This window comes from Schistocerca gregaria, chromosome 3, assembly GCF_023897955.1.
Source record: "Schistocerca gregaria isolate iqSchGreg1 chromosome 3, iqSchGreg1.2, whole genome shotgun sequence".
Lineage (NCBI taxonomy): Eukaryota > Metazoa > Arthropoda > Insecta > Orthoptera > Acrididae > Schistocerca > Schistocerca gregaria.
The window spans coordinates 869,523,503-869,544,882 of record NC_064922.1 but is presented as its reverse complement, the minus strand read 5'-3'; the positions used below and the strand labels follow the sequence as shown (position 1 = coordinate 869,544,882).

General features: G+C 39.2%; 1 protein-coding gene across 1 annotated transcript in view; it reads left to right on the top strand.

The window, feature by feature from the left end:
* The window catches only part of LOC126355640 (beta-alanine-activating enzyme), a 152,454-nt gene that overhangs the window by 36,261 nt on the left and 94,813 nt on the right, over positions 1-21,380 (top strand). The window contains exon 5 of the mRNA XM_050006004.1: positions 8,648-8,736. Within this exon, the coding sequence (XP_049861961.1) occupies positions 8,648-8,736 (89 nt within the window). The remainder of the gene's footprint in view (positions 1-8,647; positions 8,737-21,380) is intronic.

Here is a 21,380-nt window from a genome sequence, read left to right as displayed (position 1 = left end):
TTTATCGATTATTCATGGCAGTTGCGTAAGTGGTCCACATTGAAATACTTTATGTAAAGAAATGCCATAAATTTACAATACCTTTAAACTGTGTGCTCATCAAATTTCTACCATCCTAATAATTCTCTGTTGTAGCATTGACATATCTTAATTGAAAGTTCTCAAATTGAAATAGTTCATGACAATCAAGTAGATTGTCTAAAGTGCTTATGAACAATAAATTTGAAAAAAGTAAAAGTTAGTATCATCTAGGTTGAGCAGAGGGTGGTTATAAGTAAAATTTTGCTATTTTAGAGGGGCTAAATGAAAAACAAATGATTGTAAGTCAATGGAACTTTGTGGAAACATTTATAAAGACAGGTAGAAGAATAAACAATTGAAAGAAACACATTTTAATTCCAACATGACAGGGTAACATCTGTTAACTGTTTACTATATTTACATTCCAGGATACAAATGATGCTGAAGGTGATGACTGTATGCATCCACAACAGTGTGGAGCCACCCTAGAGATACAATTTTACAATTGTTCACAGCACTTTTTGAACAGTTGGCCATGCAGTGTTCAGCTCTCATGAGACAGCTCATGCATTGTTTGGAAATTTCACATTTTGTCCAGCATTCTCAGCCATGGCAACAGTATCTCCTTCAACAATTTGCAGCACAATTGGCTGTCAGCCGCTCCCAGGAGCAGTCACCAAATCACCAGTTAATCTGAACTTCCGAATCATGTTCGTCAGCCCTAGTATCAAAAGAGAACCTCTCTGTATTCCTTAATTACATCAATACTTACAAACAGCAGCAGCACTGTTGCTTTGTTTTGATAAAACAGCTTTATGAGTAAAGCTGTGCTCACTGTGTTCAGACCCATGTTGACTGTCTCTAACTGTACTGTAATCTGATGCTTCTGTTTCAACCCTAAGTTGAGGTATCAGTACCAATGCCTAACAGCAAATCATGATTCTAAAACTGCTTACAATGCAAATCCTGTGATGCACAGTGTGAACATTGTTCCGATAAAGTGTGGTACCCATAAGGTAAATAGTTTTCTGTCTACACTGGCTCAAGTAATGAAGGTTTAATTATAAACACCGTGTAGAATCATTTGATAATGGGTGAAAGTTACTAATAATCATCAAGAAGAAGTAAAGCAAAACAAGAAATTTGATGAGACTTAGGAACTACGTGAAACAGGTCGGTAAGTTACAAACACACAGGCACACTGAAAGGATGACCAAATGTTAAACTTTTGAATAGAGCCATCATACCAAATGGAAAGTTCAGTTGAGAAAACTGTTGAGAGAGAGAGAGAGAGAGAGAGAGAGAGAGCACATTACTGTTGTCTTCTGGCACAGCAGGCTGTCTGGGCATGTCTAGCAGTGTTCCCTTGGATATGTGTGAGAACTCAAAGGAAATGTAGGATGAGTGGAGGTGGGAACAGTGTGGTAGGGGATTAAAAAAGATTGTGCTGGTGTGCAACTTGTTGGCGCATGAAAGGGCTGTGGTGATGACTTTTTCTCACTATCTTTCCCTCCTCTACATATGTGGTATTCCCCTAGCCACATAATACAGCTTTAAGTCTCAACTGTGCAGGGTAATATCCTTGTGGAAGGCCCAGATGCAATACCAGTACCGTATGAGGTCTGTTCAAAAAATTCTGCAACATTCGTAATTTCTCACCAATGGTGTGTTGGAGCGGAATTTGGTTGGCATCCCTGGACATGCTTGTGTTTAATATCTAACTGCTAGAAGTTTCATTGTTGTATGTCTGTTAGTTATTGTTCAGTGCTGTATTGAGTAGAATTTTGTTCGCACAGTCTGCGAATTTCGAGATGGCAGAGTTAGAGGAGTAACACATCTGCTTTAAATTGTGCATGGAACTTTTGAATGGTGCTAATGAGAATGAGATGCTGGTCAGCTCAACTGTCAAAGCCACGCTGATAGTTTTCTTTGTCTTTGAAGGATTAGTTCATCATGAATTCGTGCCTAAGGGACAGACTGTTAATTGCTGGTCCTATCTGAATGTGTTGCGATGCCTGTCAGGAAATGTGAGAAGAAAATGGCCTGAAATGTGGCAAGACAATTCATGCTTCTTGAATCACAATAACACACTCTCACATTCATCCTGTTGGTGTGTGACTTTTGCACCAAAAAAAAAATGAAGTCACTGTGCTGCTTCATCCTCCCTGCTCTCCAGATCTGGCCTGTGGACTTTTTTTTATTTTCCATTGAAGGGATGAAGATTTTGAATAATAGATGAGATAAAAGAAAATTCACAGACAGCACTTCACGTGATCCAGCAAGAGGCATACTAAGACTGCTTCTGCAAATGAAAACAACATTGGGAGTAGTGTGTCAGTTGTGGAGGAGAGTATTTTGAAGAACACCGTGCACAATAAGTACAAGGTAAATGTAAAAAATTATGTGGACAAAGTTCCGGAATTTTTTGAACAGACCTTGTACATCTGCTGACCAGCTCAGACAGGACCACCTGTGAAATTAGTTACATCATATACCAAATCCACTGAACCACTACTAGCATTCTAAGGATCACAGCGAACTGCACTCCATACTAATGTTAGATGAGTTCAAGATATGCAAAAACTGCAAGTAGTGTAAGAGACCAGGCATTTCCTCTGTTTGTATTGTTACATTTGTTCCAAATTTCACAGGAGTTCTCCTGAATATTGCAAATACATGGATTAGCTACTGCCTGGGGCTTGTTTCTAGAGTGAGGAGAACTTCTGTGAACTTTGGAAGGTATGAGATAAGGTACTGGTGGCAGTAAAGCTGTGAGGGTTGGTTCTGTGTCATCGCTGGGTTGCTCGAGACTAGAGCATTTGCTCACAAAAGGCAAAGATAATGGGTTCAAGTTCCTGACCGGCACACAGTTTAATCTGACAGGGAAATCCAAACCAGTGCACAGCAGATGAAAATTCATTTTGGAATCGTGTGATTAAATATATCATCATATAGAACTCACATGGAAAGTGTGAAAGTGCATATTCATTGTTATACAGTTTAATATGAAAAAATATAGTTATATGTTAATACACCAGTTCCAAGAGACAACAGCTTCATTGAATGGTGGCAGTCATAATGATATTTACAACAGACCCACTGAAGTGGAATTATTGAACATGGCTTTCAGGTACCACAAGTAGTCCAGAATCTGAATCAAGAACAGTTGTCAAAATTAGTAATTTGACAGTTGACACCTTCAATGTAGCAAAACAACTTAAACCACTCAATAAAGGCAAATCTCTTGAAGCAGATTGTGAACCAACTTGGTTCCTTTTGTAGTATACTGTTGAAATAGCTCCATTTTCATAAATCATATACAACCACTCACTTGTTGAAAGATCTGTACCTAAGTCTGAAAAATTGTACAGGTATTATCACTATACAATAAAGAAAATAGAAACAATCTGCTGAATTACAAACCCATGTAATTGACATTGATTTTTAGTAGCATTTTGGAACTTGTACTGTGTTTCAGCTTATACTGTGTTCCAACATTAAGAGATATCATGAAGAAAATGATCTTTTGAGATGTAATGAGTGCGGTTTCAGAAAATATCATTCTTGCGAAATGTAGCTGGCCCCTTAGTCACACAAAATAATCAAAATCTCTTGACAGGAGATGTCATGTTGATTTCATGTTTCTAGGTCTCCAGAAGACTTTTGACACCATGCCTCACAAATGGATGCAATTCAAATTACATGCCTAATGAATACTGTCTCAGTTGTGCAGTTGAATGTGTGGTTTACTTTCAGAAAGGTTACAGCTCGTAGTAACTGACGAGAAGTCATCTAGTGAAACTCAAGTGACATCTGGGGTTCCTCATGGGAGTGCTCCTGGGCCTCTGTTGTTCTTAATCTGTACATACACGGGAATTTTTGCAGAGTGTGCTGTCGTTTACACTGTCTAGAAAGTCACCAAAATATCAGACAGACATAAAAAATGGTTTAGGCCAGATTCCTGCATTGTGTGAAAAGTGGTATTGGCCCAAGACAATAAAAATGTGAGGTCCTCCACATAATTACTAAAAAAATTCCATTAAATTTCAGTCACACAATTAATATTTTAAATGTAATGGTTGTAGATTTAACTAAATATGTAGGGATTACATCTACTAGCAACTCAAATTGAAACCAAAACATAGAAAACCTTGTGGATAAGGCGAATCAAATACAGTGTTTTATTGGCAGAACACTTGCTACAAATCTGTTAAAAAGCTTCTATACAATGATTGTTCATCCTCTTGTGGAGTATTGCTGCATGATATGGGATGCTTGCTAGGTAAAACAGATGTTGTATTATTGCTAAAAAGACAAAATAGTGTCATGTGTATATTGTGCAAATTGTGGAGACAATCATTAAAATGAAGTTTCATAATTGTTGCCATGTTTCATGAAGCATCATCTCAGTTGTTACAAAGAATGAAAAAACACTGTCTTGATCACTATTTCTTTTGTTGAGGCATGATCTAAATACATGACACCAAGGAGTTAGGGACACAGTAGTCGAATTACCATCAGGAATGCACACAGCTGATGACACAGGTGACCTGTAGAATGCATGTGTCATTACATCAATGTGTGGCAAGGCTCCCATAATGACATGTCAATGCAGCATTGTGCCAACTGATGGTGCAGTCCTTTGCTGCCAGCCAGTAAATTGAACAGTCACCGAGATGTTATTAATATGCGTCAGTTGAACTACCAGGGAGAGGTTTGCGCCAACATCTGTACACAGTGACCACAGTGCTGCTGGACCCTCCAGCATTTGCTGGACGGTTATTGTCATCATGAATCTGGAGACAAGAAGAATCGTATACCAGTCAAATCTGTTGCTGCTCAAGCTTTGCTGGATGGACCGTCTTTTTTTTATGGTTGTCACCTTAAATTTAGTTTAGATATTAATGATTCTTTTGGTCATGGTAACGGATGGTTTACAGTAGCTATTGTACGTGGAGGTACAGGAGTACCTAATGTTGGTGGACTTGAAAGTTTTGTTCATAGAGACATTATTGCCTTTCGAACCTACCATATGGCAGAACTTGCTAATAAAGACTTTGGTAAATCTGCTTATATGTCGCCGTCCGGGATAACGCTCCGCTGGCAGTGTGAAATATTCTAAGTCCGACTCAAGGTCACTCCTTATTGGACCTGTATATAAGCGAGCGATCGCCGCACAGCGGCTCAGTCGCACTGCTGCTGCTGCTGCACAGGCAACTGCATTGAACGCTGCCAAGATGCCTTACAGAAGGTACCGTCGCCGTTCTAAACAGACAATCTACAAAACCAACGAGAACATCGAATTTGCTACAACATCTGGAGACAAGAAGAATCGTATACCAGTCAAATCTGTTGCTGCTCAAGCTTTGCTGGGCGGACCGTCTGTTTTTTATGGTTGTCGTCTTAATTTTAGTTTAGATATTAATGATTCTTTTGGTCATGGTAACGGATGGTTTACAGTAGCTATTGTACGTGGAGGTACAGGAGTACCTTATGTTGGTGGACTTGAAAGTTTTGTTCATAGAGACATTATTGCCTTTCGAACCTACCATATGGCAGAACTTGTTAATAAAGACTTTGGTAAATCTGCTTATATGTCGCCGTCTTCTTTGTCTTTATATACTCTTAATAAGAGAAAAATATCTATAAATGAGTCTGTATTCATTTGGGTAAGAGGTAAAGGAGTATGTGAACCTACTGGTTAAAAATATTTGATTATTTCAAGTTATAAGTCTTACATCACAACCTAATGATAAGGTGGTTATCTTTTTTTTATTGGTCATATTTATTATGATACTTTAAAGATGAGTAAATCTCCACCCATTGTTTAAAGAATATGCAGTGAATTAAGAGTGCAAATTGCAGTTGGTAATCTGAGGGAAGCAGAAATTGCCAGTCTGAAATAAATGCTAGGTTAAAAGACAAAGTAAATGAAAGTGACCCAACCAAGATTCAATCCCCAAAACTTTTAGGTCTCCAGCTATATACTCTACCACTAGACTACTACACTAGATGCAAGTGAAATTTTGCTTGCTGCATTCTCTCTCTCTCTCTCTCTCTCTCTCTCTCTCTCTCTCTCTCTCTCTCTTCTGCTCTCTCAGATGTTCGCTAGGTGGCAGTTGCATTGTTTTCAAAGTTTTACTTGAACTCATCATAATTCAAATGATTTGCATGACATATGCATAAATTATATACAAAAATCTTCTTAATAAATCTGTGCATCAATTAGCCAAACTGGACAAAAATCCATACAGCCGTTCCTGAGATTAGGCTGCATACAGAGATGGACACAAGCAAGCGACTTCAGTTTACATATATATAGAGATTAATGGTGTTCTTCTGCTCAGCAGATCATCTACAGATTTGCCACTGTGAAGTATGGTTTGTTGACATATCACTACTCGGAAGTCTGAAGATTATCCTCTGTGCAGATTGAAACTGATTATTATTCATAAAGGAAATAATGATACAGACGGAGCTTCTTCATTCATTAAAACAAAGAGATTCTTCATTGCAGCAAGATCTTTTCACGAAGTTTCAGACACAACTTGCTTTTCTGAATGCCAAAATGTTTTGTTAAATATCACATACACATTTGAGATATGATCATTGTAATGAAATAAGGGAAATCAGAGCTCTTTCAGAATGAGTCTGATGTTCATTTATTTTCAAGAGTGGAATGGTCGAAAAATAATCTGAAATTGGTTCTATGAAATATATGCTACACATATAAATTGAATGGCAGAGTAATTGTGTGGATGCAGATGAAAAGACACGAGGAGATAAAATGTGGACTTGCAATGGAGACCCGAACAGGAGTCAGATTGGCTATGGGATTGTCCTACTACCGGATGCTCTGGACAACACATGACTGCAAATGCTTTATCCACCAGAAATCACAATGTATCCAAGGTGGCCTGCACGCTCTGTGGTAGCACGCCAGCCTTCCATTCTGGAGGCCTGGGGGCAAATCTGCCGGGGTCCCGACATATCCATTGTAATTTCATGATAAGACGTAGTGGGAACAAAATTGTCAACAGCTGTTAGTTTGCATACAGAAAGTCTTTTACAAATTGTGCTGGGCCTGAAAAGGGCCTTTTTTGTAAGTAGGACATTGTTTACTTAAAGTAGGTGCTCAAACTGGCGACCCTCTAACACGATATAACTTTGGTAACATTGAACGGTGTTTTGCTGAACTCTTTCAAAGATTACTGGCATTACCCTGATGTGATGGGTGGCATGATGAATATGATCCATTGACTCATCTTTGTTTCTAGGTGGTTTGCGTCTGGGTGGGTGAACTAAAACCTTGAAGAATCCCCACAGGAAAAAGTTCGGTGGTGTGAGGTTTGGTGATCGCGGGGGCCATGTCCGACGTGCACCTTTGCCCATTATGTGGCCATCGAAGAGTTCATTTAAAGATCTGCGCACAGCACCACTGTTATGTGTGGGTGTCCCATCATGCTGCAACCACATGCATAGCCATATGTCCAGGGCAACATCTTCCAGCAGGCCGAGTAGAGTTTCTTGCAAAAAGTGAAGGTAATTTGCCCCAGAAAGTCGAGGAGGTAGACAGACTGGCCCAATCAGACGGTCAGCCACAATGTCTGCCCAAATGTTGAGCGAAAACTGCTCCTGATGCCCATGGACATACGTGACATGAGGATTTCCCCTTGATCAGTAGTGAACATTTTGAGCGTTGTAAAGGCCATCCCGATGGAAGGTGCACTCATTGGTAAACAAAACAATGGCGGGGAAGTCGGGATCTCATGCGACGTGTCACAGAAACCACCGGCAAAACCCTAGCCTGTGTTCATAGTCTGCCACAGGATTTAGGTCTTGGATAGGTGAAAACTAAATGGATGCTGGCCATCATCCTTCAAAACCTCCCAGACTAACCGATGAGTGAGACCCATGTCACGTCCAACCACTCGAGTACTTGTCACAGGTGCTTCCTTGAAGTGTTCAAGAACAGTCTCTTCAAATGCAGCATCCCATTATGTTCAAGGACTTCCAGCATCACCATGATATCCCGCTATAGAGCCTGTTTTGCCAAGTCGCCAGTGAATTGCTGTAAATGTTTGTGGGTGTGGGTGGCTTCTTTCTGGGTACTGATCCTCATACAACTGTCGAGCTTCATGCGCATTGCCGTCAGCTAGTCCATAAACTAAAACCAAACTGTGCCGCCATGCTTACAGTGTGACTAAATCGCAGGTGACGTGTGTGTGCTCAGAAGTGAAGCTTACATGTGAATGCCTCTGACATGAGGTGTAGACAAACAGCAAGATTTATTCGACATGTGTGCATATCACCTTGGGGCAGTGATAGAGTAAGGGATGTTTGTACATGTGAACCAACAACCATAGTGCTGCCTGTCAATGGATGAATGGCACCAGGGCAATCCCACGGCCAATCAGAGCATGTGGTGTCAAGTTTCCATAGTTTAAAAATGGTGTGTTGTCAACCTACACAACATTAGTAATTCTGGTTCCTACTGGCATCAACTATCCAGGGTTAAAATTTCGTGATACAATTTTTCTCCAACCTGTATATTGACAAAAGTGTGTAGTATTCCTTACTGACTGAAATACGTGCTGTTACTCCAAAGCACTGTTCCTTCTTCTAGGAAGTTCTCATCGAGTTTGCCTAGTTAATGATGAGCTAGAAAAAGACCTTCCAGCAGTTGTCTTCAGGCCAACAGGGGACATTGTTAAGGTTAGTACATATGATTTCTTTAATTTTTATTTCTTTAACTATATTTTTTTATCTGTACTGTTAAATCACTTAGCAGATATTATTTCATTCAGTATCACTACGTATATTGTATAAATAAATTTTTTAGTGGACAGGCTAAACGTATGTAAGGCATCACACTTATATTTCCTCACCTTGCATAAAATATGGTGATAATGAAAATAAGAGATGTTTAAATTATCTTGGGCATTTAAGCCATGTCTTAGCTAACTATTGATGTTTGACTCTATTAGTGTCCTATACATTATTGTATCTAGTCTAGCAAGAGAGTTATTACAAGCAATATCATCATTTGTTCAGAGCAGCTTTTTCTGTTACTCTAGGGAAACAAATTTGAGAATGAGAATTGTCAGTATGGTCATTTTTCTTTCTTGAGTCCATTGAGTAAAAATGACTGAGTTTCTTTTAGGTATACAGTATTAAACATTAATTTTATGAGGAAGTATATGTACTGGTATGAAAGTTGGTATCCCAAGGCACTTGAATAACAGCCCAGGTGAAGTGCATGAAATTACCAGTTAGATTGTGCTGATCACCCTTTCCTGAGTGAAGAATGTGAGTAGTGATAGTTTGGAATTGCTTGTGATACCTTAGCATATAATAGACTCATTCACTAATTGTATTCTGAAAATTCCATTGTGAAAGGGTGCCGTCACACATTTGAAACAAATCAAGTTCTACATTAATCAGCAGAAACAGCCAGTGCTGAAAAATTCTGTGACGTAAACTAACAAAAGCTATAGCTGATGTCAATCCATTCTCATTAACAATTACACATATTGGAAAAATTGAAAACATCTATAAAATCATCCTTTTTTGCACAAAATGTAGTCTAGATTTTTTATTTTTTTTTTCAGCAACTGGTTTTGGTTGAATTGGACCATCTTTAAATGTAGAAGTAGAAAAAAGAAAAAGAAAATCATTACTTATTACCTAACACTAAATTTTGAAAGACATAAGCCAACTGGACAAAAAATTATACATCATCAGGAGACATCCTCTGAATACCATGTAATGCCATCTGTAACCTTGATAACAACTGAAAATCAGTGATTAAGGGAGTCCATGAATTTCTTCATGTAAGTCATGTCCAGCTGATTATCCAGGACCCAGCTCGTTACGATTAGATCCTGTAGAGCTACCAGATTATGGGGATATTGATTGCTATAGTTCACCTGCTATGCCAAAATAGTTCCAAATATTTTAAATGGAATTAAGATTGGGTGAATTTCTATGACTAAGTAACCGGTTTCATTATCTATTTCATGAGAAAGCTCTTGAATCAATCTTTGCCTGTAATATGCATTCGAGGCTGGGTAGGGTGCCTGAGCATTCACCAAACAAGGAACATATATGTACTGCCCTGTTGTGATGATCTTCAGTGATCTTGGAAGATGGGGGTGTCCACAGCAGACTCATCAAGAAGATATAGTAGAAGGGGCAACACTTGACCACAGAGAATGTTGACGTAGCCATTCTGGTTCAACCTAAATCAGTGGGTTCAAGTCGCAGTATGAAAAACACTCCAAAACATCATAGCATCACCTGTTGTCTTATATACGAGGGTTGTTCAATAAGTAGGGCTCCACATTGTTTTAAAAAGCTATTAATACACATAGACAAACATCCTTGTTGGTTCTTCACATTTGATTTTTGTTCCGTGCACTGGTGAAGTTTCGAACCGTTCTGCCAGATGGTAGAGCCGTAGTACAGAATCAAGATGGTGTCTACACACCACTCGTGTTACAAGCAGCGTGCTGTTATTGAACCCTTGTGTGCAGAAAAAGAAACTGTGGTGAACATCCATAAATGTTTGTGTGCAGTGAATGTGATGCTGCAGTTGTGATAGGAGTACATCTGGGAAATGGGTAAAGAAAGTTACAGCCTCAGGAAATGCAGAAACAGAGCTCCATGGTCAGCCATGCTCAGAACGTCCTGTCACAGCCATTGCTCCAGACATGCTGAATAATGTGGATGCCATTATTCATGCCGACCAGCACATCACAACTTGACAATTGGCTCTACAGTTGTTGGTCAGAATTGGAAGTGCGTCTGCAGTGATTGAGACTCTAGGATATTTAAAGAGGTGCTCACGATGGTTTCCATGAATGCTCACAGCAGACTACAAGATTCAAAGAAAGGCCTTTTCATCTGAGTTGTCAGAGGATTTTGAGACTGGGCTGCTTAAAGATTCTCTAAGGGGAACATACTTTGAAGATGACGAGAGTGTCATCATGCATTTAAAATATCGCTACGCCTGCAGGACGAGAGCTTTTACCAACAGGGAATACATGCCACAGTGTTGATGTATGGCCATAGAACATGATGGAGACTATGTAGAAAAATATTATATGGGCAAGACATGTTGATGTATATTGTCACCAAATTCTGACTCTTATCAATAAATATGTTCTGAGAGGGAAAAAAATATGTGGCATTACTTATTGATTGACCGTTGTACATTCACACACTGCACATTAAATACCTCATTGGGCCATCAGTGCACCAGACACCTTGTTTTATTTGAAAAGAGTCAAATTTGTAATTTGTCAGACAATACTATATGCCTCCAGTCATTGTCCAGTTCCTTTGTTGGAAGTTGACCTATAAGATTCCTTCACACAACTCTTTACAAATCATGTGAGCTGTTGTTTTACTAAATTTTTAACTGTGATTGTGTTACTAGTGGTTCATTTAGCCAGTCTGACTGAAAATTAATTACTCTTCTCCAAAACATACCACAATCAGTGTGCAAAACAATGTGGATAGCAGATTGTTTCTGTTTGGTCATGTAAAATGGCAATTATGTTTTGTAACAAGGTAAAATCACAGTCACCAGTCCAATTCAGATATTCTTTTAATGAGTAAGGAAATGATAACATCACCAAAATGTGTTTTAGTGTTAAATAAGAAGTATTTGTGTTTTCTCAAGGCAGAACTGCATTCCTATAATAATATATTTACGTGTAATACTGATTAAACACTCTACTGTGAGACACTAATTAACCAGAAAATCACTCCCTCTCATTAACAGGTACTAAAATATTCCATACAGTTTTGAGTGAAACAGCTTCTAACGCAACCGAGGAAGTCATTCTGGAACCCAACTTTTTTTCATAGGTTTCCCAAATTCACAAACACATGTAAATAAACATACACCTTCCACACTTTGCAGACAGTGAAATGCTAAACACAGTTAAATCAGTTATTGTGAATGATTGTTGAATATAATTAAACAATGGAAAATCCAGGATGGAATGTAACAACATTATGAAAAGGATAGTTGCTATACACCGTATAGTGAAGGTGCTAAGTCACAGGTAGGCACAACAATAAAGACTGTCACAAAATATAAGCCTTCTGCCAACAAGGCTTTTGTCAGAAATACACACACACACACACACACACACACACACACACGCGTGCAAATGCAACTCACACACACACACATGACCAGTCACCGCTAACTGAAGCCAGACAGGCTGGCTTCACCTGCCAGGGACTATGGTCATGTGCGTGTGAATTGCATTTGCGTCTGCGCGTGCACGTGCTCGTGTGTGTGTGTGTGTGTGTGTGTGTGTGTGTTTTGTCACATTTTGATAAATGCCTAATTGGCCAAAAGCTTATTTTGTGACAGTCTTTTTGTTGTGCCTATCTGTGACTCAACATTTCCACTATATGGTGAGTAGCAACTATCCTTTTCTTAATGTTGTTGAATATAATTGTCATAAAAAGTAACTTTTAGATTGCTTGCTATTTGTTTTATGAAATTCAAAATATATTACAACATTGTGCAACTAACTGCACCACGTAACCAGGCTGTATTGGAATTTTTTTTTCTTCTTTTTGGTTATGACACAAGGTACATTTTAAGGTTTGAACCAGGAATCTATTATAGATAATATGACTTAGGTCAATAACTGTCTTCATGCACACATAAATTAAACTGTATTTATAAAATAGCATATAAATACAGGGCCAACTGATTTACAATATTAAAAAGCAGTACAGTGCGTGGAGGCAATAACTTGGAGCACTGTGTCACTGTCATAGAATATTATGTGATTATTGTCTCAGCATTTATGTAGCTCAAGGATGGCTCATCTTCTAATTAACAAATGCCATGGATCACTCTTAAAACGTTCCATATCTTTACTGGAGGAGCCGATCACAATCCGAGGCAATAATTCCATGTATGTTTATAGATATTAGCCTTGTCACCAAGCTGGGATGTGCTGACTGTGATAGCTGACTATGAACTGTTGCTTTATCCACATTTGACACATACTGTTCATGCGCGCTCTATCTTTTTGGTTGGTACGCTTCATAATGCAGAGGGACTTTTCTCCAGATTTTCCTATCCTGATATTACAATTCTGTCTACCATAGACATGAACCAGTAAACCATGCAGTAGTTTTACAGATTACATTTGAAATATGGAAATGGTTCACATTTAGTACAAAAACAGAAATAAGCATAAATAGCAACAAAATAGAGGCAAAGCATTATCTATAAATGATTGTGAAAATTATGAATGACACAATGTGTTGTTGCTGCAGGCTCATTACAGCAGTGTTGCTTTACATGTTGCTGTGAGCAATGGCCTGTTACAAGGTACCCAATTTCAAATACCCATTCCCCCCATTTGCAGTGTTCCTTTGCTAACTGGTTGAGATGGCCCTGCACTTGACAACGGTAATTTGTTTCAATTTGAAACCAATTGTCATTGGCAAGGAGTGACATTTACTTCCAGCCCCTGTCACTTATGGTTTTTTAATAATTGCTGTATTAGATAACTGAGAGTATTATATCATTCTTTGTAAACAACTTGGACAGTTGTAAACAACTTGGACAGTCTGCATTGATACACTGACAAAGTCGGGTCACTGGATTCACAATGTGCTCATGGACATGTCCAAACATGATGGCCCCTTACTGCCATTCTGTTACATCTCCACGATAGTCCACCTTACTGCACTAATTTCATAAAACTGACTGATACATACACACCACGTCACTGCCATGACCTACGTTAGTGGTGAATGACAGTATTACGAAAAGGATAGATTGCTGCTCACCATAGGTGTTGAGTTGCAGATAGGCACAACAAAAAAGACTGTCAAACAAATGAGCTTCTGGCCAAAAAGGCCTTCATCAAAATTAGACATGTATCTCTCTCTCTCTCTCTCTCTCTCTCTCTCTCTCTCTCTCTCACACACACACACACACACACACACACACACAGAGAGAGAGAGAGAGAGAGAGAGAGAGAGAGACAGACAGAGACACTGCTCAGGTGCATGTGACTTGCATATATATGAAGGCCTCTTTGGCTGAAGGCTTACTTGTTTTATTCTTTTTGCTGTGACAATCTGTGATGAACAACTCCACTGTATAGTGAGTAGCAGGCCTGGGTTTGATTCCCAGCAGGGAACTGTTTGTTATGTGCCCTTCATCATCATTTTCATCATCTTTGACACAGAAGTTACTGAAGTGCTGTCATCTAAAAAGACTTGCAATATGGCAGCCGAACCCCGAAGGGGATATCTCGGCCAATAAATGACATATGATCATTTCATTTCATTTCATCTATCATTTTCATAATATTGCCATTATTCCATTCTGGATTTCTCATTATCATTAGTGGATGGTCACATGACCATTTGTTACCAGCGGTACCCCAACTACAGTGCTCCAAAGTAACCAGCGTGCTTTTTTGAGGGGGTGGCTAATATTTTCCACAGTAAGCTTACATAATTAGATATCCGACATTCCGATTGTTCGATAAATAAAGGCCCCCTCCAGAGTGATAGTAAATAATCAGAATGGCATCTTCACAAGGCAGTACAAACAGTGTGCTGCAATTGAATTCTTGGTAATGGGAAAAAACTGTTGAACTGTAGCTGTTTTTTCAAACATGGAGTTATTTTTATATTTGGGTAAAAGTAGTTTAACTGCACCTCCCAGATAGCTGTGCGTGTTAACGTGCCAGTTCCAGAATGGGAGGTGCACCAATCCCGGTTTGTATCCACTCTGCAGGTTAACGATGAGGGTTAGTGTGCTTGACAGCCTAGATGTGGGTTTTATACAATTTCCTACATTCCACTACGTGAATACTGGGCTGGTAACCCTCCTTTACGCAATTCACAAACATTTGGAAAACTTTCACTCATTTTCATATGGATAATGCTACATGCAGACAGTTGAGGTCCACATCTTCCATTCTGTTGGGTTATGGGGTTGCGCCAGGAAGGGTATCAGGCCACCCCTTCAATTAAATGTGCCAAATATTTTACTGATGTGGGACAAAGGTACAAGAGAAAGAATTAGTAATTTGACCTTGTACTTCTCACATTGATCTTCCGCACTTCATCGCCAAAGCTGTAATAACAGTATTTTTTTTTTAATTTTTAGGAGTTATCTCTTTTACACCACATTTTAGGAATAAACTTTCCACACCATTTGCGACTTAGCATGTGACATACTTTCCTATACTTTAGATACATTGATAACTCATACAAATTGGATATGTTATGGCTTCCTCACACAAGATCAATGTCAATTTCAAAAGTTCATCTAGTTTCTATTTTCACATGTACATATTCTGGATATAACAGTTCTTGAGAAGTCTGCACAGCTCCAGGGCAGGGCGGTGATCTGTGGAATACTAATTTTTGTGTCCAAGTAAATACGTCATCTTGCTAAGTTGCTGTGACCATATTCCCTGCTGAAAATGCATGTCATCCCTTACTATGGCACTCTACATGACCAATAAAATTAAAAACAATGCAGAATATTTAAACATTTACATTAAATATGTCTATACTCATTACAATGTTAAACATACAGCTTAATTTGGTTATAATGAAAGGGTACTAATGACATGCAAGAAGAGACAAAAGTATAATTGATACAAAGTATAAAAACTTCTGACATAGTCATGATTGTGTTTTGTGCATCAGTGTAGCTTGATGGCTTCATAGAGGTCCCCTATATGTTTTGTTATTCATGGTGTAGTTTTAATAGAATTTTGAATTTTTTGTAAGGCTGCTACTTTGAAATATTTAAGCAAATTTCGTACAAATTACATTGAATTTTATATTAATCTGTCTTTCCATATTCATATTATCCTATTTTGATATTATTTCTTACTGTTAAAACATTTTGTCCTTGTGTCACTAATAAGCCTCATTGTTTTGTGTTGACATGTTTTGGAAATGCATAGTGCCATATTTTTCTGTTTCATTAGTTCTCTGTCATGATCTAATAGTGCATTAATGATGGGGTCTTTTCTTTTTCCCCAGCCTACTATCATACTGTTTGTTGTTGTGGTCTTCAGTTCGAAGACAGGTTTGACGGTACTCTATCCTGTGGTACTCTATCCTGTGTGAGCCTGTTCTTCTCTGAATAACTGCTGCAACCTTAATCTTTCTGAATCTGCTTACTGTATTCATCACTCTGTCTCCCTCTACTAAATTGGTAAGCCCTTTATGTCTCGAAATGTGTCCTATCAACCGAGCCCTTCTTTTGATCAAGTTGTGCCACAAATTTCTTGTCTGCCCAATTCTTTTCAGCACTTCCTCATTATTTACATGAGTGACCCATCTAATCTTCAGCATTCTTCTGTAGCACCACATTTTGAAAGCTTCTACTCTCCCCCTATCCAAACTGTTTACCATCCGTGTTTCACTTCCATACATGACTACACTCAAGGCAAATACATTCAGAAAATACTTTCTAACACATAAATATATAATCAGTATGAACAAATTTCCTTTCTTCAGAATTGCTTTTCTTGCAATTACCAGTCCACATTTTATATCCTCTCTACTTCGGCCATCATCAGTTATTTTGCTGCACAAATAGCAAAAATTCATCAACTACTTTTAAGTGTCTCATTTCCCAATCTGCCAACACCTTTGCTGCCTCTGACAGAAATATGATGTAATTAGCAAACCTCAAAGTTTTTACTTCTTCTCCCTGAACTTCAATTCCTACTCCAAATTTTTCTTTGGTTTCCTTTAGTGCTTGTTCAGTGTACATATTGAATAACATCAGGGATCTATCAGTAGTTCTGACAGAATATTGTGTACTCTTTGAGTCTTATTTCGAGTTAGATCTTTCAGAGATTCACCAGATGCATCTCACAGTGTCATATTTCCCATCTCATGTTCATCTACATTCACTCCCTTTCTATAATACTGTTTCCAAGTTCATCTCCCATGTATAGACCCTCTAAATACTCCTTCCACCTTTCATCTGTCTCTCTTAAACATAGGACTGGTTTACCATACGAGCTCTTGATGTTCATACAGCTGCTTCTCTTTTCCCCAAAGACCTCTTTAATTTTCCTGTAGGTGGTATCTATCTTTCCCTTAGTGAAATGTGCATCTAAATCATTATATTTGCCCTGTAGCCATTCCTACTTAGAAATTTTGCACCTCTTGTCAGTCTCATTTCTTATACATTTGTATTCCCTTTTGCCTCCTTCATTTGTTTCATTTTTAAATTTTCTTCTTCTATCAATTAAATTCAACATGTCTTGTGTTATCCAAGGATTTCTACTAGACCTCCTCTTACTTATTTGATCCTGTGCTGTCTTCACTATTTCTTCTCTTAAAGCTTCCCATTTGTCTTCTACTGTGTTCCTTTCCTCTGTTCTAGTCAACCATTGTCTAATGCTTCCTGTGGACTTCTCAACAACCTCTGGTTCTTTCAACTTATCCAGGTTCCATCTCCTTAATTTCCTACCTTTTTCAGTTTCTTCAGTTTTAATCTGCAGTTCATAATCAATAAATTGTGATTAGGGCCCACATCTGCCCATGGAAATGTCTTACAGTTTAAAATCTGGTTCCTAAATCTCTGTCTAACCATTTTACAAATCAGTCTGAAATTTTCCAGTGCCTCCAGGTCTCATTCATGAATACAATCTTCTTTTATGATCATTAAATCAAGTGTTAGCGATGACTAAATTATGTTCTGTGCAAAATTCTACCAGGTGTCTTCCTCTTTCATTTCTTTTCCCTGCCCATATTCGCCTCCTGTTTTTCCTTCTCTTCCTTTTCCTGGTGGTGGTGGTTAGTGTTTAACGTCCTGTCGACAACAAAGTCATTAGAGAGGGAGCGCTAGCTCAAGTTAGGGAAGGATTGGGAAGGAAATCGGCCATGCCCTTTTCAAAGGGGCCATCCCAGCATTTGCCTGAAACGATTTAGGGAAATCACGGAAAACCTAAATCAGGATGGCTGGAGACGGGATTGAACCGTTGTCCTCCCGAATGCGAGTCCAGAGTTCCTTTTCCTACTATTGGATTCCAGTCCAATTAAACTTCTGTAACCTTTAACTAACGGGATAATTTCTTTTATCTCATTATACATTTTTTCAATCTCCTCATCACCTGTGAAGCTAACAGGCATGTAATCTTGTACTTTTGTGCTAGATGTGGGTTTCATGTCTACCTTGGCTATGATAATGTATTCACAATGCTGTCCATAGTAGCTTACCCACTACTTTCTTATTCATTATTACACCCACTCCTACAAAACCCCTATATGACTTCGTATAAATTACCCTGTATTCAACTAACCAGAAGTCCCATTACTCCTGTCACTGAATTTTCACTAATTCCCACTATATCCAACTCCAGTCTGCCCATATCCCTTTTCAAATTTTATAACCTACCTACCTGATTCCACCCTCTGATCTGTTGAATGCTAGTTTTGTTTCTCATGGTGATGACGTCTTTCTGAGTAGTCCCCACACCCCACACCCCAGAGATCTAAATGGGAGACTATTTTACCTCTGGAATATTATAGCAAGAGGATGCCATCATCATTTAACCATACAGTAGAGCTGCTTGTCCTCATAAAAAATTATGGCTGTAGTTTCCCCTTGCTTTCAGCCATCCACACTACCAGCACATCAAGGCCATTTTGGTTGATGTTACAAGACGAGATCAGTGAATCATCCAGACTGTTGCCTCTGCAACCACTGAAAAGGCTGCTGCCCCTCTTCAGGAACCACATGTTTGACTCTCAATAGTTGTACCTACAGTACAGCTATCTGTATCGCTGAAGCGTGCAAGCCACCCCATAGCAAGGTCCATAGTTCAGGGGGTATCATGTCTTATGTGTATTGCAAAATCCACTTCTGTAATCAGATTAGCAGCCGAATGATATTTCAGCTTTATTTTTCCCCTTCAGAATCCTTTAAGAAGTCTTTACTAGGAGGTTTGTTACTATTAATTGTTTCTTTCACAATTATCTGCAAGATCTCAAGTGGGCATCCGCAACTGCTTTTCAGTTAGACGTGGATCAACTCTATCTTCAGTATTTTGAAAATCTGAACCTACAGAAAGCTCATCTTGCTTAGCTCTTAATCTCCTGATGTTTTGACGAAATAAGCTAACTTTACATTTATGGAAAAGTGGCCCAGTTATGTCCTGATTTCTTTCAAGACTCTCTGCCTGTAGGTAGAAAATTTGCGCCTCTGAATCCAGTAATCATAGGGATTTTACCTTTTGTGCTTGTTGAGTGCCTGCCTAAATAATACTGTCTATCCTGTGCTAGTGCACTTAAATACTGCTGTTTCACTCATATGTAGGATTGCGAGATGGACTTCAAACTGTCTTTGTCAATAACAACCACTTGAAATGCTGCCACCAAACCTGCTCTATTTCACCACAGTAATTCAGTACTAGCCCAATGTTTTTGCCAAACCTGTAAGTGACTAGTCTCACTTTTGAACTTGTTTGTGACAGGTGCCTTCATTCTAAACATGCATCCACACTATTTATACATCTGTTAAAAATGATAAATCACTTCTCTGGTTCGACTGAACGGTTGTGAGTCAATGTAATTATGTGTGTGACTTCAGTTGCCTGAGACCACAGTCGTGTGTGTGTGTGTGTGTGTGTGTGTGGTCTATTTTTGGTGAAAGCCTTACTGGCCAAAAGCTTTATTTGTGACAGTCTTCTTTGTTGTGCCTACCTGCAGCTCAGCATCTCCGCTATACGAGGTGCATTCAAGTTCTAAGGCCTCCAATTTTTTTTCTAATTAACTACTCACCCGAAATCGATGAAACTGTCGTTACTTCTCGACGTAATCGCCCTGCAGACGTGCACATTTTTCACAACGCTGACGCCATGATTCCATGGCAGCGGCGAAGGCTTCTTTAGGAGTCTGTTTTGACCACTGGAAAATCGCTGAGGCAATAGCAGCACGGCTGGTGAATGTGCGGCCACGGAGAGTGTCTTTCATTGTTGGAAAAAGCCGAAAGTCACTAGGAGCCAGGTCAGGTGAGTAGGGAGCATGAGGAATCACTTCAAAGTTGTTATCACAAAGAAAGTGTTGCGTAACGTTAGCTCGATGTGTGGGTGCATTGTCTTGGTGAAACAGCACACGCGCAGCCCTTCCCGGACGCTTTTGTTGCAGTGCAGGAAGGAATTTGTTCTTCAAAACATTTTTGTAGGATGCACCTGTTACCGTAGTGCCCTTTGGAATGCAATGGGTAAGGATTACGCCCTCGCTGTCCCAGAACATGGACACCATCATTTTTTCAGCACTGGTGGTTATCCGAAATTTTTTTGGTGGTGGTGAACCTGTGTGCTTCCATTGAGCTGACTGGCGCTTTGTTTCTGGATTGAAAAATGGCATCCACATCTCATCCATTGTCACAACCGACGAAAAAAAAGTCCCATTCATGCTGTCGTTGTGCGTCAACATTGGTTGGCAACATGCCACACGGGCAGCCATGTGGTTGTCTGTCAGCATTCGTAGCACCCACCTGGATGACACTTTTCGCATTTTCAACTCGTCATGCAGGATTGTGCGCACAGAACCCAGAGAAATGCCAACTCTGGAGGCGATCTGTTCAACAGTCATTCGGCGATCCTCCAAAACAATTCTCTCCACTTTCTCGATCATGTCGTCAGACCGGCTTGTGCGAGCCCGAGGTTGTTTCGGTTTGTTGTTACATGATGTTCTGCCTTCATTAAATTGTCGCACCCACGAACCCACTTTCGACACATCCATAACTCCATCATGACATGTCTCCTTCAACTGTCGATGAGTTTCAATTGGTTTCGCACCACGCAAATTCAGAAAACAAATGATTGCACGCTGTTCAAGTAAGGAAAACGTTGTCCTTTTAAGTATTTAAAACAGTTCTCATTCTCGCCGCTGGCAGTAAGATTCCATCTGCCGTACGGTGCTGCCATCTCTGGGATGTATTGACAATGAACGCGGCCTCATTTTAAAACAATGCGCATGTTTCTATCTCTTTCCAGTCCGGAGAAAAAAATCGGAGGCGTTAGAACTTGAATGCACCTCGTTTGATGAGCAGCAACTTTCCTTTTCATAATAGTGTAATTATAGTGGATTTTCTTGTATAAAATTCGGAATGTTATCCTGTTATCCATATACCGAATCTTTGAAGTTATCTGTACATAAAAATTAAAACTGGACGAAAAGTACACCATGAAGTATCTATTATAAGATTACTACTGCGGTGTGTGGAATTATGTCTGTCGAGTTCAGTTTCGTTAATGTGTGTTGTTGTGAAAAGATACAAATGAATTGTTCTCTGCAAAACAAGTTTAAATTGTAAA